The following is a 12,073-nucleotide window of genomic DNA, read 5'->3' as shown; positions in this document are numbered from 1 at the left end:
GCATGTTTCCAGGCATGGTCAGTGGCAACCTGTCTGAACCCTGAGAGGAGATGATACACTGGAGGGAATGTGGGAAATCAGAGATTTGCTTTTGACGCAGCCATATAGTGACAAAACTTTTCTTTTCAGTTCTTATATGCAGAATATGTACTCCTCATTTTGTTAAATAATGTTAAATGTTAAATAGGACAAATGTCGTATTTTATTAAAACCTGTCAATGTGGTTTCAATCCAGAAGGAAGTTTTGCTTTTAGAAAGAGGCCTGCCTAAATTGAGACACCAAAATCAGTCTCTAGAAACAAGCAGTGAGCTTCTCTTAGTTCATCACACTGCATTTCTGCCTTTGCTTCTTTGAGAAATGAAAAATAGATGTTTGTAAACAATTACCTTAAACTAAACAAACTGAAAGAGTATGTCCAGTCTTGTTACGGGGGTAAAACTAACCTTCTGTAAATGAGTTATATGTTGTAAATGACTTGTAATTACCCTTGTGTATCCTTTGAAATATGACAAATCAATTTTGAAATATGACAAATCAATTTTTGAGACATGTGCACTGGATTCATCTTTATTCCACATAACATTCAGATGCAACACTGGAGATCAAAAAAAGTATTTAGTTTTTCTATATATTTCTGTTCAGAGGAAGAGTTCCTAACCGTAAAAAAAGTAATAATTTTTTTTTTGATTGATGTTTAACTGATAGATTGACAGCTGCATAAACTTGTAACTGAATTGTGTCGAATAATGCTGACAGATGTGTTGCAAATACCATACAGTTACTAAAAAGAACTAAAACATCAAACGCTAAAACTGTGATGGATTCCTTACAAGACAAGGACCATCTGAACACTTACATAAATAGTTCTTTTAATCTAAGATATTAAATATAAGAAATTATTTTAAGACTGTTTTGTAAAGCCTTTCAGTTAAAACAAATAAAAATAGACTACAAATTCAACACAGGGAGTGATTCTTCAAGCCTGATGGACAAGTCTTCCCTGCCCTTCAAAGGAGCTCCTACCTGGCTGTACTTTCAGGATAATTCCTTCTGAAAATGATTTTTAACTATTTTAATTCCTATTCAATAATTTTTTTTTCTTTTTACTACAGACACAAAGTTCATTTAAGAATAAGCATATCTGCTTTATTTTTCCTCTGAACTTGACACCAAAGCTTTTGCTAAAAAATAAAATTTGAAAATCCCACTTCTAGTAACTTGCTGCTGAAAGCAGACACTGCTGATTGCACAAACCCAGATACAAATGACCAATGAGGAATTAAACTTCTAGATACATAAAAGCTAAATGAATTGACTTTTCCAAAAGAAAACCAAAAAGCTTGTAGTAAGCAAATAATTAGTAAACCAAATAAAGCACAAAAGCAATAAAGAACATCATAAACATATTAACATTACACAGAATAAAATGTAAAAGAATAATCTCCATTCCAAAGTAAAAATTATTTGCCAAAACGTCACTTTTTTATTACTTGGTGATGCAAAGCATCAATACTTTGATGCCAGTCCTGCTGCTCCACCCTTGATCCCATTAGGTATCTCCCAGTCACAGCTCCCACTACCAGAAGAAGCAAGCACCCTCTAAACACACAAAGTAAAACAGCTATTGAATTTCTTGTTGCTCACAGAGCATGAGTTAGTTCAGTTTGAGGGGGGAGGATGGGGTGTCTACTGCATTGTATTTAATTTGGATTGTTTCCTGGAGGGTGGTCAGTGGTGCCTGATCTTCTGGACAGTCTCAGGATGCCCACATAGGCATGCTCTTGTTCTAGTGGTTGACACTGATAGATGACAAGAATACAAGTGTTTTTTCTTTAACACAATTTAAATTAAAGCTCCAAGGGAAGGCTGTGAAGGAAGAGCTGTTTTGCCAGCTTCTCACTCTATTTCCCTATGACAGACCACCACACAAAAGTTTGGCAGTAGTACTCCTCAGCACAAGCCTGCCTGCCAGCTACCGACATACCAAATATATTAAATACATTCTCTGATTTCAGTACTCCTTAAGTGGGATCTTTATGGCTTCCTAATGCAGCCTCTCCTGTCCTTCCTCTGAGTGAGGGCTGCTCCCCTCTTCTCAAGACTTCCCCCACCAAAACACAAAGAAATCACAACAAAATACCTCCTGTTGAGCTTTGAGGGTAACATAGCTAGTGTCATGCTTAAAAGGGATGGATACTTCCCACAGTGGTGAGACTTCTTGTTTTTCTTAAGACATTTCCCTAGTCCATCTTTTGAGTCTGTTATCACAAACCTGTCTTGAAAGGTTAAGCTTTCACCTCAGCCAAGGTAAATTAGACAGCTGAGAGAGGGAATGAGAAAGAACCTTGACAGCTTTACATATACATCTATCTCCTGTATATAGTGGCCAATTAGGAAGACTGATCTGGACTTCGGTTGTAAGGTTGTAAGACAGAAAAAAACCATGTAACATGCATACCTGTGTATACATATATGCAACCAGCCATTGGAAGAATCTCTCCAGGAAATGGTGGATTCCCCAGCATTGGACACTTTTAAGGTTCAGCTGGACAGGGTGCTGGCACATCCAGTCTGGGTCATGGTTTGCCCAGAAAGGTTGGACCAGATGATTCCTGAAGTCCGTTCCAACCTGATATTCTGTGATTCTATGTATAGAATGCATAGCTAAAAAATGTTAATCTTTAATTACTACATATTAATTTTGATCTGTTCCTTGTTTTACTGTTTAAAATCCTATGTCTAACTTTGCATTTGGGAGTAATAAACATTTGTATTTACTTTTTCATTGGACAACTTACTCCCCCAACACTTGCTTATTAGAACCTTGAACTCCTGAGATACTGCAGCATTCCCTGTCACAACCTTTAGTAAGATAAACCAACTATTTGTTACACATTCACCCCCTGCAATACAATTACAGCAAAATAGTTATGACTCAAATTGTAGCTACTGCTTATTCATGATAGAATGAGGATTTTTTCGTCTCATTTATACTACTTCTTGAAGAGGTCTGAGAAACTCAATGCATTCATAGATCAATGTATAACTTTTAAAGTCTGTATCAACAATCTTGTATTTCCAGTTTAATATTATCATCATGACGGTAGACAAACCAGACAGGATCTGGTGGAATCATCTACCAGCACATGAGCAGTTCACAGGAATGAGGGCGCAAACCATGTGAATTTTCTTTTTTGATTTAGGGTAACTTGATTTGCATGGACTGAGCAAGTGATTTTGCCCTTTGGACCTCTGTCCTTGCCAGAGAAAGAGAACTGCTGTGTTAGTTGCTAACTGAGATGATGTCCACTCTTCCAACAGGAAGAGTGCTGTGATGTTCCTGCCAGTGGCCACTGTTAAATCCTGCATATCCTGTATGCTACAGCACAGGGTCAGACTCCATAGAAGAGTAAACAACGCTATTTCCTAGAACAAGAGTACTTCCGCACGGAGGTGAACAGTGATAAGAGTTCTGTAAACCAAACTGGTTGCACCAGAATGATACAAAATTACTGCATTAGAATCTGGGCTAATTAAAATTTAACTTTAGTAAATAAATAAAAAAAAAAGTATTTTTGATTCAGCTGTTTGTAAACAGGACAAGCTCCTCTACATGACAACATTCACAGCACAAGAACAACAGACTGCCTTAGAAAGGACTTTTCCCAGTTTGCTTCCACAGTTCTTTGGCTCCTTTAATGCTTTCTCTTTTCACACATTTCCAGTAACCTTGAATGCCTTGCTGCTGCGGTACCTGTTAATAAATTTAAAGTATGTTTAGCATTTATACAGAAACGACTCTGATTCACAGACTGTGTAAACATAATATGTCATGCGGTGCTGCTGCCTCCATAATTCACATGCATAATAACAAATTCTTGGTGGCAGCACTCCTTCCAGAGTAAGCAGGAAGGAATATTCAGTTTAAAATATGACTTCCTTCTATTCACTATCTCTACCTGTGTTTCTACAAGTATTAAGACAGTTGTAGCAATCAACTGTGATATTTAAAAACAGTGATGTCAGCTTGTTACCCTCAAACCTCGATGAATTCGGTTCCTCAGGACTCCAAGAAACTCGCTGTGGCTGAGGCAGTCATCTCCATCTAGATCAAAAATCTTGAAGATGGTATCCAACACATTATCTGAGAGCTCCTGTCCTGTTGCCACCTTCACTGCTCTCTTGAACTCAGCTAGTAAAGACATAATATTATACCACAGGTGACTGTGAACTTGTAAAAGAATTGGAAAACACATAAGTAGCAAAATTCTGCACAATTTACAATGTCTCATGGGTATCCTAACTGGAGAATTTGGGATGTGTGAACCAGTAAAATATTATGACGCCTCAGTTCATCATTCTTAAGCTTGCTTCATCTTTCAGAACACTATTAATTATATGATAAACTTCTGAAATGCACTACTCAAGCAACAGTAAGAGTGATAATTTTTGCTAGAAAACTCAGGATTATAACAAAAAAACATTTGTGTGTCCATGAAACTTCAGTTGCATTGCTCCTATATCTACTATATGGAAGGAAGCAACTTTCCTCCTCCAAATCTTTATTTTAAAACCTACTTTACTACTTTACTACATTGTTTTTCATAGCCATGATTGAATAATACTACATAAGCACACAGAGAAGGCAGTATGGAGGATTAAATACAATATAGCAAGATGCTACAGACCCTGAAAGAAGAAAACTAGTGTCACTATGAGGAAAAAGCTTTGTTATCACGAACTGCTACTAAAGCACGTATTGTTTCAATAAACCTTCCCTAATCTAGAATTTAGATCGGACTGAAGGCAGCTCTGTGGAGAATGACTTGGGAATACTGGTGGATGAAAAATTGGGTAAGAGCTGGAAGTGTGCATTTGCAGCCCAAAAGTTGACTGTACCCTGGGCTGCCTCCAAAGGAGTGTGTGACCAGCAGGTCGAGTGAGGTGATTCTGCTCTCATGAGACCCCACCTGCAGTACTGCTTTCAGCTCTGGGGCCAACACCACAAACAGGGACGTGGACCTGCTTGAGAGAGTACAGAGGAGGCCACAAAGATAATCAGAGGGCTGGAGCACCTCTTCTGTGGAGACAGGCTAAGAGAGTTGGGCTTGTTCAGCCTGGAGAAGAGAAGGCTCTGGGGAGACCTTAGAGCAGCCTTTCAATGTATAAAGATTTATAACAAAGGTGGAGAGAGAGTCCTTTTTACCAATGATTGTAGTGACAGGACAAGGCAAAAGTGTTTTTAACTGAAAGAGAATAGATTTAGACTAGACATAAGGAAGAATGTTTTTTAATGAGGGTGGTGAGGCACTGGCACAAGTTGCCCAGAAAAGTTGTGGCTGCCTCATCCCTGGTAGTGTTCAAGGCCAGGCTGGATGGGGCTTTGAGCAATCTGGTCCAGTGGAAGATGTCCCTGCCCATGGCAGAAGGTCTGGAGTAGATAATCTTTAAAAGTCTCTTCCAACCCAAACCATTCTATGATTCTATGGTTTAGTCTGCTGAGAGTGGTCCAGCATATGATGGCACATTAGAACTTAAAAATCAAACCATTTTGGGAACTTTATAATTTTATTTATTAAATAGAAATAATTCAGAATAAAAAGCAGCATAATAATTTTTGAATTCACCATGCTATTTTGGAATACGTTGGTATAACTTATTTATATTAATTCCACAATAAATACGCATTTTTCTTTCTAAGAAAACATACAAGAGGTGTGCAGCACTTACCTCGTTTAACAGGACGATTGGCTACAGTAAACATCTGCATGGCAATAGAAAAGTCTTCCAGGTTATTTGTAAACTTGCAAAAAGTCTTGAATTCTTCCAAACTGATATTCTAGAGTATCACAGAATTCAGATGATATATAATGAATAACACATTCAAACCCCAGTAAATCTATTTCATTAAATCTGGTGGGACCTAGTGTTTGGGTGTGATTACTCATTGTCAGCAATTGTATTTCTCAGTTGGCAAATTATCATTGTTGTTATCTACATAAAATTCAAGGGCTGCAATAATTCTCTTTGAAACTAGTTATACACTATTAGATACTCATATTGAAATGAAAACCTGTATAAACAAAGGAGGAAGCAAAACACAGCATGCTTTATGTACCAACCTCTCCTGCCTCAATTCTTTCTTTCACATTCTGCCAGTAAATTTCATTGTTTTCTTCATCAGTGAAGTAGAGTAACCATTCTGCAAAGTCTTCTTTTCTCATGACATTCAAACCCTTTGAAAACTGTATGAATTCCATTTCTTGAACTTCTGTTTGCAGATTTTCCATGAATCTAGGTGTAAACACGTATTATCCAACAGCTGACACTTGCAACACTGTAACACTACTACTACCTTAGCCACTAAATGTGGTAGACACTAATTCTTAATCACGGATACTATCAACATCATTGTTTAAAATGTCACTGGTTTAATTTTACCTGTGTAAGCAGATGTTTCCACGAGTGCATTTCTATAATGACACCAGTAGGGTGCTCTCTAAGTCTTGCATTGATGGCTGTTCCCAAAATAATTTACACTTGGCATCTAGTTTTTACTAATGTTTAAAAATGTGCAGATAATGAGATAAAATAATTGGCAATAAGTATTATAATGAATGCATGAATAAAAAAGGACATGGTAACTAAAGACCTCACACATGATTTATGAAATTTTGTATTAGTAAGAGCTGAATGACAAGGTTGGGAAATACCTAGAAAGATGAGGCCCTAATACTCACAAAGGTGAAAGAAAAGAGGAAATTCAAAATCATCATTGCAGGAAAAGATGACTAAAAGCCTCAAAGATTATGACTGCAAAGAGAGGTTTGGCAAATGAGTTCTGCGCTCACTAGAGGATGGATTAGAGGGGATTACAATTGACATGTGCAAAGTTCGGAAGAGCACAGAAAATGATGTTGCAGGTGTTTGGAAAGGTAAGAAGAAAGTTGCCTGAAAAAGGAAGGGGTGAACATCAAGGTTTTTAGGAGACACCCATTCTTTTAGAAGAAGAAAAAAAAAAACCTATCACGAAGCAAGTAACAACCTGCAGGCACACAGCAAGAACTGTAAGAAAAGTTGTAGTTTTGAGTTTCCTCAGTTTAGTCTATGTGGTCATTATAATTTATTCTGAATAATATTAATTTTGAGAAAGTAAAAACCAATACTGTAATTTCCACTTCAGAAATAAGGCAATCCAAATACAAGTGATAATTTAAAACTATAAAGGCTAAAACTGCATTGATGCTTGCCAGAATTCCTTTCGCACTTTGGAAGAACCCTGCTTTATTGAGTTGCAAAAATTATTGACAGGAGAGAATGAAATACTCCTATACTGGGACAAAGCAATTAGCTGGGGAAGAGAACAGTTAAGGGTCTTTGTAGCAAATATGAGCAGAAGCTCATTTGCTCAACAGTATTTGCACAGCCTCACTGGGTTTGAATTCTTTCCCCTGAAATTATGGCAGTTTAGTCCACACAGCTATCTTTAGTTCTTTAATGAGATCACTTGGACAATTAATAGCTCAAAGCTCTGTAAAGTCTGTAAGGGGATAGCTGAAGACTGCTGTTGCAGCATAACTTCTCTCTTGTATATTTTGCTGTAATAATTAGAGCTGCACAAGCAAATAAAGGGCCAACAAATGCTTTACGCCTCAGGTCACCCAGGTTAAATGAAAGCCTGACAGTGGAGGTGATTTTAAACTTCAGGCTACAGTTTTGTTAGGGCAGTACTGAGGATGGTATGATAGCTCTTACGTTTTATATGGGCATTTTTCCAGTGGTTACAAGGCTTCCACAGTTCAGTCAAACACTGAGGTATATTCCTCCACATGCTACCTTAAGACCTGGCTCACTTTCAAGTCTTTCCCTCTCATAAGGGATGAAACACTGAAGAACTCGTTTGTGCCACCAGTGTGAAGGGGAAGCCCCTTGTCTTAGACCAGTGAGAGCTCGCTTACACAGCTTGCAAACCACTCTTCAGTTTTCAGTCCGTGTAGCTCATGAGGTGAAAACAGCCTCCAGCCAGCCCCACAGTCAGCATGTGCTGGGGAGATGGGCCAGCATGGGCTGGCAGGAATGATCCTGCCACACCACCCGCAAGAGTCTTCCTTGATCATAGAGTCACAGACTGGCTTGGGTTGGAGGAGACCTTAAAGGTCATCCAGTTCCAACCCTCTGCCATGGGCAGGGACACCTTCCACTAGACCAGATTGCTCAAGGTCCCATCCAACCTGGCCTTGAACACTCCCAGGGATGGGGCAGCCACAGCTTCTCTGGGAAACCTGTGCCAGGGCCTCACCAACCTCACAGGGAAGAACTTACTAATACCTAATCTAAATCTACCCTCTTTCAGTTTAAAGCCATTCCCCCTTGTCCTATCACTACATGCCCTTGTAGAAGTCTCTCTCCAGCTTTCTTGTAGACCCCCTTTAGGTACTGAAAGGTCTTTCTGAAGCCTTCTCTTCTCCAGGCTGAAGAAGCCCAACTCTCTCAGCCTGTCTTCACAGAGGTGCTCCAGCCCTCTGATTATCCTGGGAAGGCAGGTCGAGCTGCAGGGGGAGATGGATCACGCATGTGGACCAGGCATGGAGCCAGTCCAGCAGAGACTGACTAGGGCCACTTGGCTGCATTTTGGGAGTGGCTGTTAAAAGACGAAGAGTAGATGGTATCTGGGATGTGTGGCTTGTGCTTGGATAGAAGTCAGAGACCATAAAGAACAGTAACTGCATCTTTGACTGTTGTTTCCAAGCCAAGTAATGTCTGGTCTGGCGGAGAAGCTGCTGAAAATGAGGTCACTTACAGAAACATGCCGAACATGAGGATGTAGAGAAATGATACACCATGTGTTTTATTTTCTTGGCTTTTAATCTATGAAACGTGGACACATTTTGCAACAGACTTAAGGTCTATTATTGAACGTATGAGTTAGCTATCCTGGGGAGCTTTACTGGTCAGTAGCCACAGGTAATGCCAAACTGCGTATTCTTCCATCTTTTCTAAATATTGCATTTCCTTAAGCAAAAACCCCTCAGTGATCTGCCCGCTAGCCATAGTCATTAAAGGCAAGACAGCTGAAAAACCAAGCATTTCTACATGCTGAAGAAGGGGCGGGTGGCCCACCTAAGTCACACACATCAGCCAGCGGAAAGGTGCAGCAAAGCCAAAGGGGAAAGTGAAGGGTTTGGCTGTGGGATTTTTGATGTGTTCTTGCTTCTGCACCCTCTCCTACTTGGACAACAAATGAAGTGTTGTGTTTCTCTAGCCTCACTGGGGGTTTTCCACTGCCTTTCCCCAGACTTGGCTCTTGCGCTCTCCAGTTGGACAGGGGCAATGACTCTGCACCGTTCCTGTGGCACAAGAACATTTTGTAGCACTATAGAGATTAGGGAGGGGAGCATAACTACCTGTTAGGTACCAAAAAAATTAAGATATTTCACTTCAACTTGTAGGAAGTGGGAAGATTTCCTTCTGTACCAAAAGCTATCTGGAGCAGCAGCTGAAACGTGCAATTTAAAATTTATATGTGATCGTCTCCCATATTACAAAAATTAAAAGAGTATGAATAATCACATCAGCATTCTCGTTCACTCTTATTCCCAGATGTGAGAGTTAAAAATCCTAATGAGTTTTTATTTTTAAGTGAAAGTTATTAAAAATAACTTATTAAAGTTATTAAAAATAACTTTCTGGTTAGGAAGTAAAACTTGATACTTAATTGCCAAGACACCATCAGGAATACTTGCTTCTGTATCTCCAGGATCATGGTGTGTTGAGTTTCAGATGGAAATTCCTTAAAAATTTATCCAGATATTAGGAAAAAACAATCACAGGAATGAAATTCCCGCTCTCTCAAAGTCAGTGGGAGCTTGGCCGGGAACTTTGAAGGGAGCCAGAATTCAACTCCAGAAACAGGATTCTGGTTGTAGATGTGCTCTGCAATTCAAAAATAATTATGCTGGGAATACTCATGCAATAGTAGCTTGAAAATAAAAGCAAGCCCTGAGTTTCCAAATAACAAAAAGGAAAGTTAAATCATAAATTTATAAGATGGCGAAGAGGCTGGAAACAGACAGTACTTTCTTCAAGATAGCCTGTTTTATCCGCACTCTTTAAAACACCCATTTTGAAGGCCAATGGCCAAATCTGTTATCATGTTTCAACAGCATCCAGAAACCTTATCAGGGTTTATCCCTCATTTTGTAGTGTGCTCTACTATAGAAACAGGGAGTCTCTCAAGATGTTTTGGCAACTCAGCTTTAATAGAAGTGAAAATGCAGTAAAAGTGGGGAGACCTCAGGAATGCAGCTATTCTCCCTCCAACCTTAGAAGTGCTAGCGTTGTATTCCTTTACAGCACATGAAGTATAGAATGAAACATAAAAGAAAAGGTTAGGGAAAATTTTCCTTCTTATACCTCTTGACCTGAACTGAAAATCTGTGCAGAGGTTTAACACTCTAATACAGAACTGACCATTTCTTGTCGCACTGATTTATAGGAAGGAAACTTAACAACAAAGACAGGGGTGGATATACCACCCAGGCATTTGTACTCTGCTTTGTCTCCTCTTTGGACACTGAAGTCCTTTTAAAGACTTGATAACCCTCCCTGTACCAAAACACTATTGCAAAACAGCTTCAAGGTTGCCTTTTTTGCAATCTGACTTTCAAAACAGAATATAGAAAATCTAATAAGGGCTTGACCATTAACCTTTAGAGAACATTTAGGTCTATGCTTGTAAATCAGTTTTGCAAGCAGTAAGACAGTTAATCAATCTCACAATTTTCAGAATTACAGGCGAAACCCTCTTTGATTTACTGTCCTCAATGTTTCCAAACCAAATCAAACAAAACTACTCACTTTCATTTATAAGCACTCTGTAAAAACTAATCAAGCTGTTTCTTTGCTAAGTATATTGGGAAGGAAGAAATAGATTCTTCTTAACAGCTTTACTAAATTTTTGGGAAATATTCAGATTCATTTATGATAGGAATATACTGTCTATACATGGAATATACATGTATATACAGGATTTTATTCACATCTCTGCTTTCTCACTGTCTGATCCTGGTTGCATGAGATGTAACCTCTAGGTATATTAGGGCGTTCTCCCTATATATATATACACATAGTTACAAGTGTAGGTACAGAGACAAATAAGGAGGCAACCATAATTTATTTCTGCAAAGCACTTCCAAATCCCTAAATGAAAATCACTGAAAATTTACAAGTTATCATCACAGCAAAACCACTGCTGGCTGACGATGTTACCTGAAAGAGATCCTACAGTCTGCACTGGCACAAACACAGAACAGCACCAGAAAAATGTCAGCACTATCGCTGGGGTTCAGCTTGGATCATTCTGGTTTCTTAAATGAAAGGTTTCCAATGAAACGTACCAAGGGATTCAAAATACTTAAGGAAAGAAAGAGGACAGGTAGGGAAAAGGCATGTTTTGTGTATAGTCATACAATCTGTGACCTTCACACTAAAGCAGAAAATAAAAATGAAACCACTATTAAAGAATATTTCTGGTGCAAAATTCTACTAACTAATGGGAAGTTTGGAAGCAACAAATGAGGTAAGAAAATGCCATAAACTGGATTTGAAATGTTAATTTTCCTTACATAATTAAAAGATGCCCCTTGTTTTACCATAGCAGGACAGCAATGCAACAATCAGAAAGTTTTTGAATATTCTTCACATATTCTCCGCACTTTATTTTTTTTTCTCCCATTCAAGGAGACTGTGAGAGATTTAAGCTTGCTTGGGGACAGATTACAGAAAAAAATCACAGCAGTCGTTAAACTGTTTAGCGAGTGAATTACTGTCTCCTCTTTTATTTGGGATTAGACACACTTAAACAAGATCAGTAAGGGACTTTTTTTCAGGGGGAAAAATACAGTGCCTGTCAAGAAGAAATATCTGCTGTACCTACAAAATGAAATAGTTTTCTACTCAGAATAAAATATAGTATATGCAGTATAGCTGGAAATTAAAGCACAATTAAAACACTTTTTGGAAGGAAAAGACCAAAAATCATTTATGTCTCACAAAACAGGGGAAACCTATGAA

At 38.6% G+C, this 12,073-nt stretch overlaps 1 protein-coding gene across 1 annotated transcript in view; it reads right to left on the bottom strand.

The window, feature by feature from the left end:
• Positions 1-666: 666 nt before the first annotated feature.
• MICU2 (mitochondrial calcium uptake 2) overlaps positions 667-12,073 on the bottom strand; it is a 162,986-nt gene continuing 151,579 nt past the window's right edge. Inside the window, exons 9-12 of the mRNA XM_080612817.1 lie at positions 6,124-6,295; positions 5,732-5,840; positions 4,036-4,193; positions 667-3,755 (exon numbers count right to left, since the gene is read on the bottom strand). Coding sequence (XP_080468943.1) covers positions 3,651-3,755; positions 4,036-4,193; positions 5,732-5,840; positions 6,124-6,295 — 544 coding nt within the window. The 3' untranslated portion in view covers positions 667-3,650. The remainder of the gene's footprint in view (positions 3,756-4,035; positions 4,194-5,731; positions 5,841-6,123; positions 6,296-12,073) is intronic.

Source organism: Psittacula echo (assembly GCF_963264785.1).
Source record: "Psittacula echo genome assembly, chromosome: 3".
NCBI classification, from domain to species: Eukaryota; Metazoa; Chordata; class Aves; order Psittaciformes; family Psittacidae; genus Psittacula; species Psittacula echo.
The sequence above is the reverse complement of the archived record's forward strand: the minus strand, read 5'-3'. Positions and strand labels throughout refer to the sequence as shown.